The 24,228-nt window shown below is 43.8% G+C and overlaps 1 protein-coding gene across 7 annotated transcripts in view; it reads right to left on the bottom strand.

Moving 5' to 3' along the window:
- Window positions 1-5,126: 5,126 nt before the first annotated feature.
- The window catches only part of SNX5 (sorting nexin 5), a 73,633-nt gene continuing 54,531 nt past the window's right edge, over window positions 5,127-24,228 (bottom strand). For 6 of the 7 annotated variants that reach the window (XM_084854803.1, XM_084854798.1, XM_084854801.1 and 3 more), the window contains 7 exons: window positions 21,867-21,972; window positions 21,696-21,771; window positions 14,718-14,757; window positions 9,902-9,988; window positions 8,033-8,192; window positions 6,750-6,835; window positions 5,127-5,710 (listed from right to left, as the gene is read on the bottom strand). In XM_084854803.1, the coding sequence (XP_084710929.1) occupies window positions 5,660-5,710; window positions 6,750-6,835; window positions 8,033-8,192; window positions 9,902-9,988; window positions 14,718-14,757; window positions 21,696-21,771; window positions 21,867-21,972 (606 nt within the window). In that variant the 3' untranslated portion in view covers window positions 5,127-5,659. Of the gene's footprint in view, window positions 5,711-6,749; window positions 6,913-8,032; window positions 8,193-9,901; window positions 9,989-14,717; window positions 14,758-21,695; window positions 21,772-21,866; window positions 21,973-24,228 lie in introns of all 7 variants that reach the window. The other variant, XR_014790812.1, reaches the window with a different exon arrangement.

Raw genomic sequence — 24,228 nt, 5'->3', positions numbered from 1 at the left:
GCTGTTTGGGAGTAGTAAGTGGGGGAGGCCAGGCAAGCTGTTGCTGCTACTATGCAGCGCATCCTGGAAGTAGCAGAGAGATGCTGCTCAGCTGGCCAGAGTCATGGGGGCGTGGGGCTGCACCGGGAGAGCATACTCAATGAGGCAGCATTTAGGCAAGAGCGGGAGGACAGAGATAAGACAGAGGAAGCAAGTCAAAGACAAACACTAACTGAAGGCTGACAAAATGCTGAGACTGCAGGCAAGCTGAGGCGGGGACAAAGACTAGATGAAAGAGGTGTTTCAACCCCTAGCCTAAATCCTGCAGCTGTTAGTGCAGTGAGAAGAGGAATAAGAGCCAGCAGGGGCTGTAAAGACAGAGAAGGGAAAGGAGTGGAGAACGGTGCACTGACCTGACAGGAAGAAACAGAGCCCAAAGCTGCAAGTGATGGGAGACTTAACAGAAGAGCTAGCTCAGCTCCAGATTGGGTAAACCATGGGGTGGAAGGCATAGGCATTCCCAGCCTTTATCCTGTGGGAACTGCTTATCTAGGGCCTCAGTAGAGGTGTGAGAGTGTATTTAGAAAATCCTGTCTTGAGGAACAGCTCCAGGGGGAGGGCAAAGTAAAAGAACACCTGTCTTCAGAACTAATTTCCCCAGCAGCCTGAGAAGAAAACAAGAACAGAGGAGCTTATCTGCCTACAAGCCAAAACACACAACTTTAGAGAGACTTGGCTGGGAGGAACTTCGCTGTAGCGATTCCCTGGCTTGGGAGTTTATATGTTGTTTTGTGTGGGCTGTCAGTGATGTAACTCGACACCTTTTGAATAATAAGAAAATAAATAATAAATGTAAGTTTCAGCCAGAGTTTATGGTCATGTGATCTATAGAAGCAATGAAACTAGGGGGATTTGATGTTCCTCTTCCAATGGACCCACCAACAATGGGGGTTGTCAAAGGTGCCATTTATTTCTGCGGCACCTTTGTGGTGATAGTTGCAAAACTTCAAAGTCAAGAAAGACTTTGCTGGTGTCACTGGGTGAGTTCAAAGACCTTGGCTGTTGGGGTTGCTACCTGGCGGTAGTTATTTTGAACCAGCGCTGTTGCCTTGGCTGCTGCTGAGACAGGAATCCCATCCACAGTGCCATGACTAGGTCTTCTGCACTGAGTCTAATGTGTTGTCAGATTTTGTATTAAACAGGCCATGGCCATCAAAGGGTAGATCCTCGATGCGGGCTCTAGTTTCCTGGGGGAGGCCAGCCAACCTCAACCAGGCATGGTGACGCAGGGCAATGGAACCAAGGAGTACTTCTGAGTCACGGTCGACTTGATGGTGAGATATATTTATTTGCTGTCTTGACAACTTCATTGCCTCAGATTGGAAGAGGCAGGCCAGTTCCTTCTTGTCATCCAGAAGATGTTCAAAAAGGCAGCTAGCTTTGTCCCAAAGAAGTGGCTGTTACCCAGACATAGCTGCCCGATAATTAGAGTTTTAGGTCCATTACTACCAAATAATATAATCTCCTCCCAAGTAGGTCAAGGTTTCTTTATCAGTTGGAGAAGAATGTGCCTTCCAAGACTTCCCCTGAGCGGCCTCAACAACCACTGAGTTCAGGGCAGGGTGTTTACACAGGTATTCAGCATTAGCTTCCTGCAAGCGATACATTCTCTCTAAACACTTAGACATTGAAGGCATAGTGGAGGGGGCCTTCCAGGACTGTTTAATATTCTCTTCCAACACAGGAAGAAGAGGTATGGCCACAGGCCAGGATAGCTCTGCATTCACCAGGTTGAAAAATGGATGCTGCACTGTGGGGGTCACTTGCTGGGTTTCCAAGCCCAGGGATTGTGCCATTCTCAGAACCTGATTAGAAAATTGTCCAGGGTCCTCTGATGGCGAGATAGCATCATTCAACCTGTTAATGGCATCAGGTGAAAAAATTGACAAAAGGCAGGAAGATGTGATGTCAGATTGATAGCCTCTTATACCAGAAAGTGGGGACTCCCCCGGTGGAGCCTGTGGTAGAGCTTGTTTATCACCTTCCTTGTGGTGGAGCGATGAGACATCACCAATGTTAATTTGTGGCGGGGGCTGTAGCATGGCTGGCAGTTGTTCAATAAGACAAAACAGCCTGCAACTGAGTTGTTTGTTGCTGCTGCAAAACAGGAGTTGCAATTGGAGAGGGTGCATGAAAAACACCTTAGCAATCCAGTAGTCTTGATACTGTAACCGATGGGTGCCGACTGTATCAACTTGCTTCCCAGTAGGGAGGGTCATGATGGCGGGGATAGTAGTAGGCATCATAAGGAGCATCATGGTCTTCAACCCAATCATGGGGTCTTCTATATCGGGAATCCAAAGCCGAGCGCTTGTTCCACTCAGAGAATGGTGATCTGGACCAATCTTGATCACGGCTTTGCTTGTAAAAACTAGGAGGATGACCTCTGTTGAAGGATGCAACCGAGCAGAGTGAATCTGAAGACCCTGGACATTGATCTTGGAATGTTTTGTACCCTTGTGGGCGGTAAGGACAAGGTGGCAGAGCGTGTGGATTAATAGGGATGGATCCCGGATCTCACCCTCCAATGTCAATGTGATCAGAATGGGATCTGCTACAGGAGCTGGAGTCACTGAATGAATTGGCGAGAATAACATTGATAGAACGGGAGGTACGGTCATTGGTACAGGTGACAGCATTCGATCCTGAGGCATTAGTGGAGCAATGGGAGATGTGACCGGTACTGGAGGTTGCTGTCGATCCCAAGATATCGAAGTAGGATTGGGGAGAGTGGTGAAACCCAAAGGACGCATTTGATCCCAAGTAAAGTCATCTGACTTCTAAGAAGTCTTTTTCTTCTTTTTAGGTTCTGGAAGACGTCCCCAATACTGGATCAGGTTCCTGCACAGCAGGTAAATCCCTTGGCGAGGAGGTTGGCTTCTCCACCATACCCTTTGGCTCCTCCACTGCTTCCAACGCTCATTTCCAAAGAGTGGCTTTCAGCCAGTCAGAGCAATACCACCTCACCTGCTTGGGAAAAGCTGGGCAATGTGGATAAGCCTCCACAATTTGCCCTTCTCTGAGGCGAAAGAGGCAAAGGGAACACCTGCAGGTTGGCGGTAACTTCCCCCACAACGGACACACTTTCTAAATGGCGCCCTAAGGACCATCCACTGATGAGGGTGATTGCAATATCGCAAAAAACAAATATAAATAAAAGCACAGAAGTGTAAAGATAGAAAACGCTGATAGAAAGAAGAGAGAATAAAACCTCAGCTTCTGAAGTACTTTGAGAATGAACTGAACGCAGCTGAAGTTCCCTCATGAGGCTACCACAACAGCAGTTGAAAGAGACCTGAGGGAATAAGCAGGAACCTGCTAGGTTCATGTGCACTGAAACAGCGGGGGAAGGGTTCCCGCCAAAACTCCTCAGCTATAGAACTTTCCTGAATCGAGGCTCCGCACTGATGCAGAGCCCATATGTGTGATGCACAGAGACCACAAAGAAGAACTGACAGATACCTATCCAGGAATCTCATTGGATCATTCTTAAGATAGAGCTGGGGAGCAGGGAAACTCCTGCAGTTGCTATGAAAAAGGCTGCTGGGTTGCTCCTTCAGCAAAAACAGGGCCCTGAAGCAGGTGTTCTGGGGGAAAGAACTGATGAGACTCTCTGGCCCTAGGTTCTGTGGCCTGAGAGTGACTTCAGTCAAGGGAGCGAGAGCCAGGAACACTGACCTTGCCATGCACCAGAAATGTATGGGGACACGGGGAGGCCAGGTGTGGTGCCCAGACCCTGCCAGGAACAACAGGCATTTGAGCCCTGGGTTTTATAGTATTTGGACAAAAGGACCCATGCCCCAGGATTAAATGACTACTGAAGAATACATCTTTTGACATATTGGAGACCTTTTATCCAAATCTAATCAGGCCAGGACATCCTCAGGTCTGCTGTACTTAGCCTGAAGACCTCCACCCGACCACCATTCTTATCACTAACTATGCAATACTGAGGTGATATGTGACTCTTTGCCTGGGGTGTATTCATGGCTACACTCTGATTACTGTGTCTTATTCTAATCGTAAGGTACTCAATGTTAGTGTGGTTGATTAAACCATATTGCTGATTTTCGACCCGAGTAGGTAACTTCTTAAAATGACCATACATATCTCGAAATATTGGGATGAAGTGTCTCTTGGGCAGCCTGCCAACAAGGGGGTGTCAGTCTAGGGATGTGTGAACCCACCCCTGTCTGGGTTCACCAGAAGCCCGCTGAGCCACTGTCCCCGCTTGACAGTCCCTGGACCGCCTTCGAGCCTCTCCCACACTTGCCAAGCAGCCCACGCTCACCCCAGTAGCCTTGCCGAGCTCTGTAGTCACCCTTTTTTTGAGAAATAAAACGGTGATCACAAAAATTAGATATTTTCGTATGTGCGTAAATGTGCCTTTTGCAAATGTGCATATTTGCATGTGAAATGTGTGTTTTTGCAAAAAACACACATTTTTGGGCCTATGTAAATATGTGGCTTCACAAAAATGTGTATTTTTGCATAGGTGAATATGCACATTTGCAAAATGTGCATTTTTGCACATGCAGAAATGTGTGCATTTTTGCGACCGCCATTTGATTTCTCAAAAAATTGCAACCACAAAGCTGGACGAGGCTGCCGGGATGAGTGCAGGCTATTTGCTGAGCGCAAGCAGGGGGCAGGCGGAGGCTTGGTGAGCAGGGCTTGGGGTGCAGGCAGGCAAGGTTCTGCTACATTCCCGGACTGAATTGAGCGCCCACTCCATCTCTGGGTTTCACCAACATATTCCTGGCAATATGCCAATGCAGTGTCTCCAACCCAAATCTATCTTAGTTGTGACCCTATAGTTCCCAGCTAGTGTATATAGAGCATACTGTTCCCAGGGATGAGCAATCTGGTGCCCCCAAATGTTTTCGACTATAACTCTCATAAGGCCATGCTGGCTGGGCCTTCTGGAAGTCATAGTTCAACACAACTGGAGAGCACCAAGTTGTCTAGTTAATACTGTTTGTTTCCATATGTAAGGTGGTAATAGCCATCTATCTTCCATGACACTTGTAGGGAAGGATGAGAAGGACTCTAATTCAATACTATATAAAACAACTATATCAAAAACATTCTAGTGGTTAGACATCTTTTATTCTGTATTGTCCAACAGCATGCAGATATAGAATCCAAAATATAATGCAATATAAGTCTATGAAATGGAATGTATTTCCTTATAAAAGTGCAAGAACATTTGCTGTAGTCATTTGCAAAATAGGCTGAAATGTCTGTGTTATGGTATATCTACAACAGACACCATGACCGACTGTAATTTTCAATTTTTCCACTACACACGCTCCTTTTCAACGCTAAGCAATTTTCTCAGAAGCCAGTTTCTGCTACAACAGCAATTTACCAGTTATCAATACATATATTGTTTGCTCATCTGGAGGAATTCATACAATATTAATCACAATTCAAGCAAATCTATATGTAGTACAATATTTATATTTGATATTTTGTATCATTAGTGTCAGCCTGATTTTAGTTTTCAGCCAAACAAGGTAATTTAAGGAAACCAAGCTAGAAATGAACACTTACATGGCTGTCCAGTGCAACTGTCGAGTGCCTTTCCCCCCACCCCCTCAATCAGATTAAGTCGCCTTCAGTTGTTCTTTAACAAGTCAATGCAGCTTCGCACAAGAGAAACATTATTCTGGAAGGTAAAGGAGGTAGTCAGTTTTGCAGGAGAGACAGCCAGCCACCAAACCTAACTGGAGAACAGTAATGGGGTTTCAAACGTTCCTATTCAATGCATTTATCTGTTACAGGAGATTCTGAAGTCAGTTTGATAGCTACATACATAAACCCTACACACTATCTACAATACAGGTGGGCAATTTGTGGCTCTCCAGAGGTTTTGGCCTACAAAGCTCACCAGCTCTAGCCATCATAGCCAATTATGAGAGGTCAGGAGAGTTGTAGGCCATCTGGAGGGTCACAAGTTGCTTGCCTCTGATCTACAAGTAGATCCTCCCACATAAAACAACAATGGACATGACTAGACAAGGGGAGCTCTCAGGTGTGTGTGTATGTTGTACCTTATCTTTCAAGCTTAATTATTGGAGCTGGTATTTTTCTACTAAACAAAGCACCATGTCATTTCATAGCTGACCTTTCTTAGTCATACTGAAGTCTCAATCAGAATTTCCTTAAAAGGCCAGGGCCAAGTCAGACATGAACAACTCAATCCAGAGGAAAACAATGGAACAGGACTTATTCATAATTTAAATAGCACTGATTTATGTGGGATTTCATTACAAACAGTTTTCTTTATCTTTGTTTGAAGATTTCTACCATGTCAAAAAAGCAGCAGATTTAAGGGCTTATTTAGGAAAATGTGAAAGTTTTACTTGACACCATAAAATGATCATGTCTTTGCTGGGGTTTAGATCAATCTATTTTGTTATTAGCAATTTCTGTAAAGTTTATCCAGTTTCCACTTGGATGAAATTTATTCTGCAAACATCTCATTTGCTAACCGAAAAGAACAAGCATCTGAACTATGTGCCTGTAGATCAGTTGTCCCCAACCTGATGCCTCCTGACGTTTCTGACTTCAGCTCCCAACAGCAATTCTGGAGTTGTAGTCCAAAACATCTGGAAGACACCAGGATGGTGAAGGCTGATGCGGTTTCGAAAAGTTTTTATGATTTGGGTAAGCTCCAACTGTAAGTCTCCCATTAGAACCAATACCTTTGCATGCTTGATCTCGAGTTCAGTCATTTCAATTAGATTTTTACGAAATGCTGCTATTCGCTTCTGTTTGAAGTTGTTCAGTTCTGCCATTGAGAGAAGACAGAAATGATCTGGACATGTAATCTTGAGGGGTCCCTCATTCCACTTGGTTTTGTATAAACTAAAATTATTTTAAGAGGATAACATTTAGAGGATGATTAGTTTTGAATCCCAAATGCAAAAAATTGAGCACAAGCCTGTGTGTGTCTGTGCGTGTGTGTCTCTTTCTCACTCTCCCCGCACGTGTGTGTCTTTATCCCCACCTCTTTGAGTTGCCCGCACCTCTCTCTCTCTCTCTCTCTCTCTCCATGTCCACGTGTGCCTCCTCCCTCTATATGCACACCTCTCCCTCTGTGTGCGTGTGTGTGTGCGCGTGTGTGTATGTGTTCGTGTATCAAAAAAGTATGAAAAACATTTTGGGGTGCCCCCTTGGAGACCTGCTGCTTGTAGAAGCATAATCTGTGCTCTGTCTGTATTTTTATAATAACCCAAATATTGGGAAAAAGCTGTAAGCCTCCAGTAATCTCTTCCTCCAAAGGAAACCAAACATAGGGAAGTGCTGCCCTGAAACTTTACACCATTCAGGGAAGTGGGGAGCAAGCAACACTACTGAATAAAGACGCATACAAATGGTAAATATATCCTGGGGGGGCAGGCAGGGGAATCAGATGCTCCATTTGCTCCAACAGACAATCCAATTTAATTTCTTGAATTAATTCTTCAAATGCTGGCAGGGCATGTACATGTGGAACATACTGGGCAAGGTAGCAATACAGGATGGTTGGGTTTTATTTTTAACTCCTTCTCAGTGTCCAGAAAGCAGGGGAGGATGCAGAGAGGCCATAATGAAATTTACAAGGCCTACCCCATGATTCCCCCCTCCCAGTTTTAGTCAAGTTATGCCCCTGTAGCCTCCTAACAAATAGTAACTAAAAGAGCCAGATGCCTTTTGCCACTCCTGTAATTTGGACATTGTTCCTAGAAGTTGAAGCAGAAAACAGATACTGCTAGGACCAATTTAATCTATTCCTACCATGACTAGGGAATGCAGCTACAATGTAACAGCAATGCCCACCCACACCCCACCCCACCCCTGGTGCCTCTGCTAGACTGCATATCACTAGCCAGAGATAAATCTTTGTACTAGGCAACAAATCTAAACTGTAGACTGACAAACTCACTTCAGGTATGTAATTACACCACACAGCATTACCCACAAAGAACTCACAGTATACCTTTACCTTGCTTTGCAGATTCAGAAAGTTTTTCAAATCGTCGACAACATTCTTGCTGATGTGCTTCCGCCAATTTGACATCTTTGCTTTTCAACCTAGCTTTATCCAGAGCTTTATTTGAATTTTCATAGTCCACAAGGGCCCGCGTACGTCTGTACAAGAGATCCTGAACGGATTAAGTTACAGAAGAAAAGTTACTGATCTCAGGGATAGAGAATGATGTAATCCAGAAACCATACCCCATCTTATATATATAGACTGACCTAAAGCTCTGGGAAGGTTAAGATTCCATATTATAAGCAAGGAAGGGGCCCCTCCAGCATGGATGCAGGGGAGGGTGGGGGATAGAATGCACAACACTGCACTGCCATGATTAGAGAGGGAGCACCATCAGTGATGGAAGTGGCAGTGTACAGATAGGTATGAATATACAAGAACATTGTGTATTGGAAAAGATATTTTACCCTCATCCATCAATTAGTTTATAGCACTGGTATAATATTAGGGGAGTGCCAGAAACTGCCAGTCTACTATCATCACTCACTATAAGCTTTGTGTGTTAGCATTTCACCATTCCTATTCTTTGTTAACCTCTTGACAAAGCCCCCACCCCCTGTGCCATTACTAGGCACCAAGTACTAATAAGAGGTGAATTGCCAAAGGCATGCTCTGAAGACACACGATGCAGCCATTTTGCTGAAGCTAAGCAGGTCTCGGTCTGTTGAGTCTGGATGGGGGATGGGACAGCTTGGGAACCGCATGTATACCACCTGAGTTCCATGATGGAAGAAAGGCAGGATATAAATGTAACGGACAAGACATTAAAATCAGTATCACCAGAAGTTCCCACTACAGAAACAATCTTGGGTAGGAAGGTAGAGATTTTATGGAAGAACTAGGGTACTTAAAACAATACATGATTTAAAAGTGAGGTAAACAATGCAACGCATGCAGGACTTCCCTCTTCTGCAGGTACTGGTGATATGGACTTCAAACCAAGTCACTTCCCTGCCTGCACTTCCTCAGGGGTGACCATGACTGGAGTGCAGTCTAAAGACCATATTCCATTTCACTGTTCACCACCTCACTGCTTCATCACAGCCAGCAGATAAAGCAGGGCTTTATCTGCTGTTCCTCCCAGTTTGGGAGGAAACTGTTCCTCCCAGTTTGTCTCTCATCAGGTGGTATCAGGAGCAGGTGCTAGATGTAGCAAGCAAAGTCTCCCCCTGCTCCTGGATGTACTGGCCGCTGCTCTCACTATTCTAAGCCAGATTATCTCTAAGCACCTTCAGCAGCAGCAGTTGTCTTTGTAGGTGGAGTCAGTCAGGGCCTTGCTGGGTGGGAGAAAAAACAGGTACCCAGGTCTGGGCAGGACTCACAGTTAGATAGTGTCCAGGCATCAACAAACAACACAGTTCTAAGATGATTATCCTCACAAGTTCCCTATGAGGTAGGTTAGGCTGAGAGATAATGGCAGACCTTTGTGAGCTTCATAGCTGACTGTGGATTTGAAGTCCAGCCCAAGTCTGCTAGTTTAGATACTACACCATGCCAATTTTTACATAATAACTGTTATGTCTGAAGACTGTTTGCAGGCTTTTCACCAGAGGGAGATGGGTAAGAGTGCTTAAGGTCACTCCATATCTTAATTCCAGGCATGGCAATGGGTATAGGAACAGTCAGTTCTGAGCCTCAGTGACCAAAGATGAATCCCATCGGCAATGAGAAATGTCTCCCGTCATCTTGATACCTTTTTGACCTTCAGATACAAGATTACGTATTAATACACTGCTACGTATTCTTTACTGAAGCCACAGTTCAGACAGACTGTTCTGATAAGGCAAGTATCAAAGAAAACGTTCAGAGAGGACTCACCTTTGCGGCTTCTATATTGAGCATATAGTATCTTAGTAACTCTGATAGTTTCAAATCTTCATCAGAAGAAACACGATTCTCTACTTTCTATGGAGAAGATGACAGAATTACTCATTATAAGGACCTACATTATTTTAAAATTTAGCATATGCTGACTGTAGCATCTTCAAAAAGAAAAAGGATTACCTGCCTTGGACTCAACAAAGGTAAGATAAGTATCCTTCTGGTTCACCCGGCCAGAAAGAGACTTAAAGGCATGGCGTTTCAGTGGTTCTGGTCCTTCCTGAAGGATTGATTCTAGAAGGTGGTGCTGGTGGACTTCTGTTTGAAACCTTGGTTGGCCTGTAGAGCCCCTCAGGATCCATCTTGTCCCCCATATTGTTTAACATCTACATGAAACCACTGGGAGAGGCCATCCAGGGATTTGGAGTGTAGTATCCCTAATTAATTAATTAATTAATTAATTATTACATTTATGTTCTACCTTTTTTCCTCCTTAAGGAACCCAAGGCAGTGTACATAATTCTCCTCCTCTCCATTTTATTCTCACAACCACCCTGTGAGGTAGGTTGGGCTGAGTCTGTGACTGGCCCAAAGTCACCCAGTGAGCTTCCATGGCCAAGGGGGAACTAGAACCCAAATCCCCCGTCTCCCAGCCCAACACTCTAGCCACTACACCACACTGGCACTATATGTGGATGACATATCATCTCTCTCCTTTACATCTCAATCCAGGGGAGCTGTTGAGGTTCTGAACCAGTGCCCAGGAGCCATTATGGAATGGATATAGGCTAACAAACTGACTCTTAATCCAGACAAAAAACAGAAGTGCTCAGGTAGACTGAAGTTTATGGCACAGCAGCAGCAAGGCCACATTGCACCTCACACTAGCGTTTTTGCAAATGCAGGAGTGTTTTCATCAGCAACTTGTCCCCAATAATCCAAAAAGTCTTTAAAAAAAAGGATAGCCATCCAATAGAGGTCAGGAATTCAAATAAAGTTTGTACATTAGCAACATCACCTAGAATTGAGGGTAAGTTTGGAGTGGGGAACTGGATATGCAGAAATGCTTACTGTGCACTTGAGAATCATAGCAAGATGTATTTCATAGTGAGGGGAACACTAGAAGGCATGCACATTGGTGGGGTCCTGTTCAGTAGGGTTGCTAATCTAGGAATAAAGATTCCACAAGTGTTGGAGTGGGTTGCACTCACCTTAAGCACAAAGGCTCATATTTGGGGGGCATTCTTAGACCCAGCTCTGACAGTAGATGCTTAGGTGACAGCTGTTTCCAAGTGTGCCTTCGCCCAGCTTAGGCTGGTATGCCAGCTACAGACACATATGCCTTAGTTACGCTGCATCTGGACCACTATAGTTCACTTGATATGTGATTGCCTTTGAAATGTGTCCAAAAACCTCAACTGGTCCAAAATGCAGTAGAAATATTGTTAATTGGGACTGCTTGATTTGGCCCCAGGGGTTTCACTTTTGTTGCCCCTTCGGTTCCATCCAGGGTCTTTTGAAAGTGGCAGACACATGTGGTTTTAAAGAATGGCAGGATAGGGGGTTGTATAAGTTGGAAGACTTTAATCAAAGTAAAATCCCTCTTTCGATTACAGAAATTAAGCAGCAAGTAGCTAACCCTGAAGTTACATGGCTCCTGGGGCAATGACTGCATCCTTTCCTATCCAACAAGGATGTAAAGGACCAGGCTGTTCAACACCTAACTAATTTTGAGAAATTAATGGATAATTATAAGGGTAGTGTTAGGGGGAATGGTGTCCACCATATTTAAGATACTTTTGTTCTCTGATGAGAGCAAGAGTAATGGTCTTAAGAGCTGGTGGGAGTAGAATCTAGACATCTCGATTGATGACGCTGTTTGGGTCAACACATGGGTGAGACCACCATATAAATCTACATCAGCCAACACTAGGGAAACATTGTTGAAGTTATTGCATGGCTGGTATTTGACTCCTAGAAAATTGGCATACATTAAGTCTGGTTCCTCCCCCATGTGCTGGAAGGAATGCCAAGTGTTTGGCACCTACCAGCACATGTGGTGGGAAAGTGCTGAGACTCAAAAAGTTTGGACTGCAGTTCTTAATGAGATCACCCAGACTGTAAAAGTAGAAGTACATACTGATCCTGTCTGATCTCGGAAGCTAAGCAGGGTCAGCCCTGTTTAGTACTTGGATGGGAGACCGCCTGGGAATCAGGCTTCCTGCAGGGGGCTGGACTTGATGGTCTTGTAGGCCCCTTCCAACCCTATGATTCTATGATATGGACTTGGAATTGGCTCTACTGAATATATTTGTTGGAAGTGAATTTGAAGCAGAAGGACCTAATTTCTCATCTTTTATTTGCTGCCAGAAAAGTAATAGCATCACATTGGAAGGACTTTAAATTTACAGATTTGAATGACTGGAATGCAGTGGTGTGGAAGACAGCAATAATGGAGGAAAAATGTCATATAAATTACAGGTCATGAGAGGCCAATGAAAATATGATTCTTCTGCGCTATTCGGTTACCATTTATTGAATACACTAATGTATTGGAATATGGCCAGATGGTACCAGCAAGGTATAAATCATTATGGTTATTGTAAATGACCCTATTTTCCAGGCTTGGATATTATATATTATTTCATTTTTAAAGTTAAATATGCATCCTGAGGGACTTTGTATTCTGTAACTTGATCTAGGGGTGGGAGGGGAGAGAAGGAATTGTTATATAGTTTTGGATTTTGTATAATACAATAAAAATTATATTTAAAAAAACTGAGACTGCTTATCAGAAGCATGAAACTCCCTTGTTGAAAGAGCTACACTGGTTTCCAATTTGTTTCCAGGCCCAATTCAAAGTGCTGGCAATGACCTTTAAAGCTTATGACTGTTTAGTGCAAACACCTGAAAGAACACCTTCTACCATATGAACCTGCCTGCTGATTAAAGATCGAAGCCCTCCTGGGTGTTCCAACCATCCCTGAAGTCCATCTGGGCTGTAACTAAGGAGAAGGCACTCTCTGAAGTAGAGATGTAAAATTTCCAGAAATTTTGAGGTCATGGAAAAAAACTGTTTTTTTTCCAGTTTTTTCTGGAAAAAACAGAAATTTTGGGGAAAATAAACAAATAAGCAATACTTATTTTTTTAGCGCTCTTTACAGATCTGAAGTCACTTTGTTGCTTTAAGACAGCCTTCTCTGACCTCATGCCCTCCAGATATTTTAGACTTCAGCTCCTATCAGCCTCAGGCAGCATGACCATTCCATGGTCAGGAATGCTGGGCACTATAGTCCAAAACATCTGGGGGGCACCAGGTTGGGAAGGCTGCTTTGGGAACATAAAACAGCCTTTCTGTCCTTAAAGTTATTTTATATATAACTTGGCTTGCTCATAAAATTATCTTTATATTTAAAACTTTTAAAAGTAAACTCGGTTAGTAAATTTGTAATTACTGTCTGAATATACTATACTTTAAAATTTAATGTACCAAACATGATAATTTTACGAGCAAACCAAGACATACGTAACATATTTAGGTTCCTATTTAATGTCTGACCTGAGGGAACATCAGCAAGTAGTATCTATCTGAAACATCTCATCCTAGAAGCCAGAAGTAGCAGGAAGACCTGGAGGCAGAGGAAAACTGGTGTACAGCGCCTGCTCCTGTTTGTAAGGAAGTTTAGGAAACTCCTAAACCTGTTCCTGTTTGTGGGATGGAGCTTAGGGAAATCTGATCTGAAGGAAAAGCTATTGAGATTTTATTTAGCCAAGAAATACTCGGTTTAGGAATGGTAAGGAATCATATTTAAGAACCTTTGAGCAATCTCAAAGTATTATTTGAAGAGTGACATTTTATTCACTTCTGTAAATAATGTCCATTAATGAACATCTGATCTTTTGTTCATTCTGAAAAGTTCTCTTTAGTGGTAGTGTCAATCCCATAGGAACCAGGCTACTGAATTTCTTTTATGTAGAAATGGTTTATTCTAGTGGCAGCAGTTAAGAAGTTTAATAGCTGAGGCTGCATTCCCTAGTGGTGAGGTCTAATAGACAACTTTATTAAAAATTGTGGCAGTGACTTCTATAGATCCAAGCCTCAAAGTTAATTCCAAAAAAGGAAACATAACCCCCATGCTGTTCAGGCACATCTGGTGACAGTAGCTGGATAGTGGTTTTTTTCACATGTGGGTTTTTAGATTAGGACTATATTAATTGACTGCAACAGCATCTAACCTGAACAAGCCTCCAAACACAGGACTCTATAGAACAAAATCCAAACTGTCAAGAATGCACGTTTGCTGTCAAAAATGCACAATGGTGATTCTACTCACATGTTGGGAAACTGAACATAAATGTCTATCAGTAAAATATACTTTAGATCAGTAATTTTAATAAGGAATGAAAGAAAAAAACTATGCTGGGAATTTTATAGGGAGGATTAAAAAAAACAATCCCCAGAAAAAAAGTTTTCCTGGGTTTTCCCCAGGCCTTCCCAGATCTACTGTGAGGTCAAGGCTCCAGAACTCCCTCCTGAGGGTAGCCTTACTTCCTTATGATATTTTGGCGAATGGCAAAGAAGGTTCTTTGTAGAAAAACATCTGATACACTTTTATATGGCTGACATGAGGTGCCAATTTAGCCATTGTTTTGTATTCTTCTGCTTTTATAGATTATGTTTTGATATTGCTGCATGATGCTATTTAGGTTTTGCAATTTAATTTTCAATGTTTGTAATAGTTATGTTAGCCACCATGGACTATTTTTTGGAAAAGGCAGAGTATAAATCTTTTAAAAAATAAAATTAAGTTACCCTGAGTTTCTCAAAGAGCTCCGAAATTTTCAGCAAGTACCTGGGGAAGAAGACAGTGAGAAGAGAATGTTAACTGTATCTCCCAAATCCTGCTGCACTCAGAATAACAGCTCTACATTAACAGCTGATTTCCTGCATCAGCAGGGGGCTGGACTAGACTTTGAGGTCCCTCCCAATTTTATGATTCTATGTGTTCAAATACATCTGTTCAGATTTCCATATTCTAGAAGACTTCAGAGTTATTACGTCAAAGACTTGAGGAGATCTTCTCAAACTGGGGAGAGGTAACAAGTGGGGTACCACAGGGCTCAGTCCTGGACCCAGTGTGTCAGGGTGGACACTGAGCCCATAGAATCCCAGAGTAGTTCTGATTCTGAGGAAGAGCAGTCGCTCCTGGGAGAGGAGCGCGCTCCTCTTTCCCAGGGCCCACAGCTGACGGAGATTCCTCCCACCAGCATTCCTAGCTTAGAAAGCAGTCCAGGGAGTGACCAAGCACAGATAGCAGACTTGGTGGATGCGCGATGCAGACGCAGAGAGCTGCGCCAGATGGAGGGCGCGGAAAGGAGGCGAAGTGCCAGGTTGGCGCGCAAACAACGGCTGCGCCCAGAGGCTCCAAGGGTAAAGGGGAGGGACTCTCCCAAGTCCTTAAGTTCAGGGGTCTGCCAGTAATTCCCTTTCAAACGGGGACCAACTGTTCCAACTTAGGGCATAGGTACTGTGCTGCTCAGATCTAGTTGAAATCGGTATAGTTGTTAAGTTGTAAAAGAAGAATAAAGCTTTGAAAGGAATTCCTTTGTCTGTGTCTGGACTTGGCTACTGGTTTAGACTGAGAGAGACCTCCAAGGAGCCCTTGACACAGTGCTCTTCAACGTTTTTATTAATGACTTGGAGGAAGAGGTGCAGGGAATGCTGATCAAATTTGCAGATGACACAAAATAGGGTGGGATAGATAATACTCTGGAAGACAGAAACAAAATTCAAAGTGATCTGGATAGACTGGAGTGCTGGGCAGAAAACAACAGAATGACATTTAATAGGGATCAATGCCAAGATCTGCACCTAGGAAAAAGAAACCAAATGCACAGTTACAAGATGGGGGATACGTGGCTCAACAACACTACAAGCGAGAAGGATCTTGGAATTGTTGTCAATCACAAGCTGAAAATGAGCCAACAATGTGATGTGGCTGCAAAAAAGGCAAATGCTGTTTTGGACTGCATTAATAGAAGCATAGCTTCCAAATCCCGGGAAGTACTAGTTCCCCTCTACTCAGCACTGGTTAGGCCTCATCTGGAGTACTGTGTCCAGTTCTGGGCACCACATTTTAAGAAGGATGCAGACAAACTGGAGTTAGTTCAGAGGAGGGCAACAAAGATGATCAGGGGACTGGAAACAGCCCTATGAAGAGAGACTGAAAGAACTGGGCATATTTAGCCTTGAGAAGAGAAGACTGAGGGGAGATATGATAGTGCTCTTCAAGTCCTTGAAAGGTTGTCACAGAGAGGAAGGCCAGGATGTATTCTCGATCATCCCAGAGTGCAGGACACGGAATAATGGGCTCAAGTTACAGGAAGCCAGATTCCGGCTGAACATCAGGAAAAACTTCCTGTTAGAGCAATACGACAATGGAACCAATTACCTAGGGAGGTAGTGGGCTCTCCCACACTGGAGGCATTCAAGATGAGGCTGGACAGCCATCTGTCAGGGATGCTCTGACCTGGATTCCTGCACTGAGCAAGGGGTTGGACTCGATGGCCTTGTGGGCCCCTTCCAACCCTACTATTCTATGATTCTATGACACAGGGCAAGAAATGTGCCATTAATAACAGGTACGAAGACAGGGAATAGGAGCCATAGGAAAGGACAAGAATATATGCAGACTATGAACAGAACAGTCTGTTTCCCGCCTCCCAGCTGAGCAGAGCAGAGCAGAGCAGAGCAGAGGAAGCTGCTTCAGCTGATCTACGGACTACAGAAGCAAGCAAGCTCCCATAGAGTGAGCGACCAGAGCAAGCAACCAGGGGGAGTAAACAGAGTTGGCCAGGGGAGGTCAAGGGGGAGGCCCCTGACATTTTTTTTAATTTAATTTTTTTTAATTTAATTTTTTAACATTATTTTCTTGTAACACACACTTCCATACCAGTGGGACTCTGTTTTTAACGTCCAGTGAGTAGAGGACCAGGCACAGGCTAGTCTAGAACAATCAGAAAGCTAGACACAAAAAGGGAAAAGAGGCTATGGAAGGACAAGACTCTCCAGTGGTGGTGACCTGCAAGGTCTGTGCAATGTTTGCTGAGACAGAAGTGGGAAATGCTGAGGTTAGGAAAAATGCAGTGGAGGATACTCCTTGGAAAAGGGTGACAGTTAGGAGAAGAAGAACTAGAAGCCACTCTGCACCAGTGGAAGCAGTGGAGATATGGAGCTGATTCCAGGTACTTGGGGATGAGACTGGAGGACAGCCTGCAGAGGAAGAATTACAGGGGAACCTGCATGAGAGTGAGCAAGAGCCAGAAGGTCAGTCAAGCGGAGGTGATGAAACCCAGGCCTACAACAACAAGAAGAGTAGCAGTAGTGGGAGACTCCTTGCTACGCAGGATAGAAACCCAAGTATGTCGCGGAGACCTGTGGACTCGCCAGGAATGTTGTCTCCTGGGAGGATGGATTGGAGATGTGACTGAAAGGTTGCCTGCACTCATAAAGCCCACTGGCAGGTATCCCTTTCTTCTCATCCATGTGGGAACAAATGATACCGCCAAGTGGAGCTACGAAGAAATCATGTCAGACTTTGAAGCGTTGGGAAGGAAATTCAAGAACTTTGGGGCCCAGATAGTTTTCTCATCCATCCTTCCAGTAGTTAGAAGAGGGATAGAAAGGGAAAGAAAAATACTCCAGGTGAATGACTGGCTACGAAGGTGGTGCCAGCTTGAGAGATTTGGATTCTGGGAACACGGGCTATACTTCCTGAAAAATGGACTGTTGGCAAGGGACGGGTTGCACCTCACAAAGGATGGGAAGAATGTGTTTGGCCACAGCATGAAGAACGTCATCAGGAGGGCTTTAAACTCAATCCTACGGGGAAGGGAGACGTAAAGTTGGGGGTAACAACGGATGAAGGCTCATATACTGCAATGGAGAGAACAGCCGTAATAGCGCCCAGTAGTAGTCTTCACAAACATGTAGGAAGAAAGCCACACTATGAAGTACATGGTCTTCGATGTCTATATAGTAATGCCCAGAATATGGGAAACAAACAGAACGAACTTGAACTCTTAATACAGGAGGGAAATTATGACTTGATAGGTGTAACTGAGACTTGGTGGGATGACTCTCATGACTGGAATACAGCAATTGAAGGATGTAACTTGTTCAAAAAGAACAGGAGGAACAGAAAGGGAGGAGGGGTTGCACTATATGTGAATAATACATACAGTATCTCTGCACAGAAATACAGGAGGATGAGCTTGGTAGCCCCATCGAAAGCATCTGGATCAACATAAATGGAGCAAAGAATAAAAGGAACCTGGTGGTACGAGTCTACTACCGGCCACCCAATCAAGGAGAAGACAAGGACGAAACTTTTGAAAAGCAAATAGCCAATGTTTCAAGGAATTGTGATGTAGTGATTTGAGATGTAATCACAAATTGTGATTTGTAGATCAAATTGAATTGGGGACTTCAATTTCCCCGATATTTGTTGGGAGACAAATTCTGCAAAACATGGCCCCTCCAGAAAATTCCTGACTTGTGTGGCGGATAACTTTCTCCTACAGAAAGCAGGGGAAGGAACTAGAGGATTGGCTATCCTTGACTTGATCCTAACCAACAGAGATGACTTAGTGGATAAAATAGCAGTTACAGGAACTCTGGGGAAAGCGACCATGTTGCACTTGAGTTCTTGGTTCTAAGGGAAGCCAAGTGTAGTCAAACATGTACCCTGGATTTTAGGGAAGCTGCTTTTAATCAACTCAGAACAATGATCAGTAAGGTCCCATGGCAAGCGACGCTAACGAGAAAAGGAGTCCAAGATGGGTGGGAGTTTTTAAAAAAGGAAATTCTCAAGGCACAATTACAAACCATTCCAACAAGAAGAAAAGGTGGAAGACAACAGAAGACGCCAATGTGGCTTCACAAAAAGCTTAGAGATGACCTGAAAACAAAAAAGGACACATATAGGAAGTGGAAAGAAGGCCAAGCAACAAAGGAAGAGTACACGCAGTTAGCACAGAATTGCAGGGATGGTGTCAGGAATGCTAGAAGCTGAGAACGAGCTGAGGTTAGCGAGGGATGCTAAAAGCAACAAAAAGGCTTTCTTCAGCTACATGCCCAGTAAAAGACAGAGGAAAGAAATGGTGGTTCAGCTATTCAATAAGAATGGCAAAATGATAACAGATGACAAAGAAAAGGCAGAGGTGCTCAATTCCTACTCTGGCTCAGTCTTCTCCCAAAAGAGGGTCTATGAGCACCCTGGCAACGGCAAAGTACAGGCTGAAGGGGCAGGACTGCAGCTTGAGATCAATAGGGATATGGTCAAGGAACACCTAATTACTTTGAATGAGTTCAAATCTCCAGGGCCAGATGAACTGCACCCTAGAGTAATATAGGAACTGGGAGAAGAACTCTCAGTCTATTCTCTTTGAGAAATCATGGAGGATGGGTGAAGTGCCAGATTACTGGAGGAAGGCTAATGTTGTCCCTATCTTCAAAAAGGGTAAAAAGGAGGAACCTGGGAACTACAGACCAGTCGGTCTGACATCAATCCCTGGGAAAATTCTGGAGCAGATGATAAAGGAATCCATCTGTAAGCACCTGGAAAACAATGCAGTGATTACTTGAAGCCAACATGGATTTGTCAAGAACAAATCCTGCCAGACGAAACTGATCTCATTTTTTGATCAAGTAACCTTCCTTGTGGACTGTGGGAATGCTGTAGACATAATATACCTTGACTTCAGCAAAGCTTTCAACAAAGTGCCCATGATATCCTGATGAGCAAACTAGCTCAAATGAAAGAACTATGATGATGAAAGATCAAATGATGAAAGAACTATCAGGTGGATCCACAATTGGCTACAGAATTGGCCTCAAAGAGTGCTTATCAATGGTACCTTCTCAAACTGGGGAGAGGTAATGAGCGGGGTATCGCAGGGCTCAGTCCTGGGCCCAGTGCTCTTCAACTTTTTTATTAATGACTTGGATGAGGACTTGCAGGGAATGCTGATCAAATCTGCAGATGACACAAAATTGGGCGGGATAGCTATCACCTTGGAAGACAGAAACAAAATTCAAAGTGATCTGGATAGACTGGAGCGCTGGGCAGAAAACAACAGAATGACATTTAACTGGGATCAATGCCAAGTTCTGCACCTAGGAAAAAGAAACCAAATGCACAGTTACAAGATGGGGGATACGTGGCTCAACAACGCTACAAGCGAGAAGGATCTTGCAATTGTTGTGATCTCATCTGGAGTACTGTGTCCAGTTCTGGGCACCACATTTTAAGAAGGATGCAGACAAGCTGGAGAGGGTTCGGAGGAGGGCAACAAAGATGATCAGGGGACTGGAAACAAAGCCCTATGAAGAGAGACTGAAAGAACTGGGCATGCTTAGCCTTGAGAGGAGAAGATTGAGAGGAGATAGGATAGCGCTCTTCAAGTATCTGAAAGTTTGTCACCGAGAGGAAGGCCAGGATGTCTTCTCGATCATCCCAGAGTGCAGGACATGGAATAATGGGCTCAAGTTACTGGAGCCCGATTCTGGCTGAACATCCGGAAAAACATCCTGACTGTTAGAGCAATACGACAATGGAACCAATTACCTAGGGAGACAGTGGGCTCTCCCACACTGGAGGAGTTCAAGACGAGGCTGGACAGCCATCTGCCAGGGATGCTCTGACTTAGATTCCTGCACTGAGCAGGGGGTTGGACTCGATGGCCTTGTAGGCCCCTTCCAATGCTACTATTCTATGATCCCATGGAATGGATGGAAGCTGCCATCCATCCTCCAACTCTTTAACTGGAATATCTGGGGAATGCATCCATGCTTATGTAGAAAGCTATGCTGCCACACAATAATGACATTTTAATGGAGCCTTCCTCAGGGACTCCATGGACATCACCACAGCAAATAAATTGGGAGCAATGGGGAATGTTTAAGGAACACAGATTATTGCACTGGAAGAAGAAGACTCGGATGCTCTCTAACTGCTGCTCTAGCAGTTAGAGAGCAACTGAGGTAAAGAACTGGAGATATATTAGCATATGGGCTGGAGGGACCAGCGGTTAGATAACATATGGAACATTTGTACCTATCCTCTTACACAATGGTCTACTTCTGAAGTTAGTGCTGGACTAGAGTATTTTGTATTGATAGCTGTGGAAACACTGAAGTGAACAGGAATAGTTTATTCCTCACTGTGTATCAGTGTAGACAACATAAAATAAGGACTTTACTAGAGTAAACTATTGCTATATGAGAGGGTAAGTGTGAATGCAGCCAAGGAATGGGCAGGGGGTAGAGGCAAGTGGTAGTTGGGGAATCAAACCTATTATGATAAAGCCAGAAAAAAAAACAAATTAGAGAAAAGGGCAATTAGAAACTCTATCAACAACCAATAGGATAGAAACAGAAAAAAGAGAAATGCAAAGACAGGAAAATAACTGGAAATAATATGACAACCAATCCAAGTTACAAAAGGTACAAAAATATAAATTGCCAATTCTTAAATTTAACTATCCCTTAATTTTTAATACTGCTTTCAAGTCTTTGATTTGGCTTAATTATATCGAAAGTATCAACTCTATTAGCAGTAACAAATCCGTATCCCCCCAGCAGTTTTTAACTACAGAAAAAGACACCAGGAGAGCCAGTCATGGATCTCGCACATCACATCTAGCTTGGACCTTCGCTGACTCATTCACTGTGACAAATTTTGAGAATCCTTATTAGGGTCATTTTTGAAGAGAAATGGCATGAACTTACTTTTTAATGACAGTTGGCTCTTCCAGAGCCAGGCTATTTAAGGAAGCTGAAGTATGAATATAGTCATCTGCAACATCTGTTGAGGCAGAACGGGGAAAAAAGCTTTCAGTCTTGCCTCTGAACTGTTTAGAAATATCCTAATAAAGTGACTCAACAGGTGAAAAAAGTTACTTTTATGAGATCTTGTCATCTTATCTGCCTTTGCACAGGCTTCCTTGATTCTGTTGTAGTAGTTTACAAGAAATGTCTTCTCTTGTTCAAAGAAATCATCTACCTCCTGGAAAGAGAGATTTTAGGGTGATTACAGCACCCCAGGTAGAATTTTGGCCAGGCAAAGACAGTATTCGGCAAGATATATGATTTGTACAATACATAAAACACTGATGATGATGTGAGGACTCAGGCTGGGGAGACTGCAGCAGCCACCGCTCACTTCCAGAGGGGCTAGTGTAGGAGGACGCTCCGAAGGATTGTACCCCAACCCTTTTCCTTTCACAAAACAATTTAGGATGCATCATTATTTAAAATTATTCACGCTAATTTGATTCATCACCCTCCACCATGAGCCAGTAAGGTTGCAGAAATATACCAACTCCAAAATTGTTAAAAGTCAGTTCTATCCAGCCAGTTTTTATACATTTGTTCTCCATATTTGTCTGGACTTAAAAGTTTTTCTACAACTTCCTTAAAAAAATTCATTAACAAAAATTGAGAAAAATTACACAAAGGAAAAAACAAAACAAGACAGTTACATATGCAGACCCATACATTAAAAAGAACGTAACAAATCAGGGCCCATTGCCTAAATTGTAATCAAATCCAAATACAACAATAAAGGTGAAATCCTACACATGTTTGGGGCATGCTGGGAATTGTAGGACTTTTTTCTGCTTAAACATGCATACAGGTTTAGATTTTTATAAAGCTTATTCCAACACAACTCTTCTCCACACTTCCAAAAATGCTTGGCTTTGTTTTTACCATGTCTAGTTTGATAATGGCAGCCAATTTCCACAATATATTCATTCTTTTGTGGTTTTCATTGCATTTGATTGTATTCTGAATGTTTAAAATTGTAAGTCACCTCAAGATCATTCAGCAGGAAGTGGGTTATGAATATGTTAATAAAATTAAACCATTCCATTTTTTTCTGCAACATTTTTCTTCTGCTGGTTTCTTGCCATTTTTAAAAGATGTTTTGCGAAGAGCATTCACTGTCCAGCTAGTAAACTCACCAAGGGCAAAATCCAACATTGCACAAGTGGACATTGGCTCATGCAACGGGACTTTCCCTTCTCCTCCCGTCCTCTCAAGTCTGCTGTGTAGAGCCTCCCAACTCTCTGGAATAAATCTGGTTGAGAAGCACGGGGGGGGCGCTCTAGGGGGAGGGGGCATCTTGTCGGGAGGTTGCCCCTGCTGCCTTCTGAAACCCTCAGGTAGCCAGTATCAACACGCAGACAATCGGGCTCTTTTCCAAGGCTTTATTTCCATTCAGCCTAATGACGCTTACAGATGCTAACTGCTTGATCCCACAAGTGAGACTTAAGAAAGCTGCCTACTCGGGGGTTCTAACCTTAGGAATCAGTTGATCTCCATTTGGAGGGGAAAGTGGGAAACCTCTGAACTTATGGGCTAGGAGGAGAGAGTCCACCCTTTTCCCGTGGGGCATCGGGGCGCTGCTGTTGCTGCCACGCCAAGCGGGCTAAGCACCTCCTCTCAGCGCCCACCATCTCCTGTTTGACACTGCGCCAGCGCCTAGCATCCAGAAACTGCTGTTACACCTCCTTCTCCCTGCCAGGGTCACTATCACTCTCAGGAATGTGTACCGGGAGGGGCTCTCCCCCTGGCTGAACCTCTGAACAGTGCGCGGGTTCCTCTCCCATGGTTTCTATCTCTTCCTCAGAATCAGAACTGCTCTGGGGCTCTCTGGGCTCCGATCCAACCCTGACACATCTTTTGTAAGTAGTGTCTGTTCCAGTGGAAAACCATTGGATTTCACTCCCAGAACTTTATGCTGTTTCTTCAGTTCCTTAAATCATTCAGAAGAACAACCCATCGCACATTTACCACATCTCTTGTAATTTCCTTTATTTATTGATTAGATTTATTAGCCACCCAGTTGGCTGGCTACCTGGCCACTCTGGGCAGCGTACAATACTAATAACAACACGTAATACAACGAATTTACATAATCAACTGAACAAAACAGCATAACAAAACAACACTGCTCTAAAAAACCCTAACCCACCCCAAATGCCCACCTGAACAGCCAGGTTTTTAAAGCCCGGTGGAAGCTCATCAAAGAGGGGGCATGGTGGAGGTCACTAGGACGGGAATTCCACAGTGTGGGGCCCACCACAGAAAACGCTCTCTCCCTAGTCCTCACTAGCCTAGCTGTCCTGGCTAATGGGACAGCCAGAAGGCCTAACGAGGCCAATCTCGTTGAGTGGCGTCCCTGGTGTTGTTGGAGGCATTCCTTAAGACAGCCTGGGCCGGAACCATATAGGGTTTTAAAGGTCAATGCCAACCCCTT

Source organism: Heloderma suspectum, chromosome 4 (genome assembly GCF_057233095.1).
Source record: "Heloderma suspectum isolate Gila_16-S chromosome 4, 16-S_ref, whole genome shotgun sequence".
In the NCBI taxonomy this organism is placed as follows: Eukaryota; Metazoa; Chordata; class Lepidosauria; order Squamata; family Helodermatidae; genus Heloderma; species Heloderma suspectum.
This window is presented reverse-complemented; position numbering and strand designations above follow the sequence as displayed.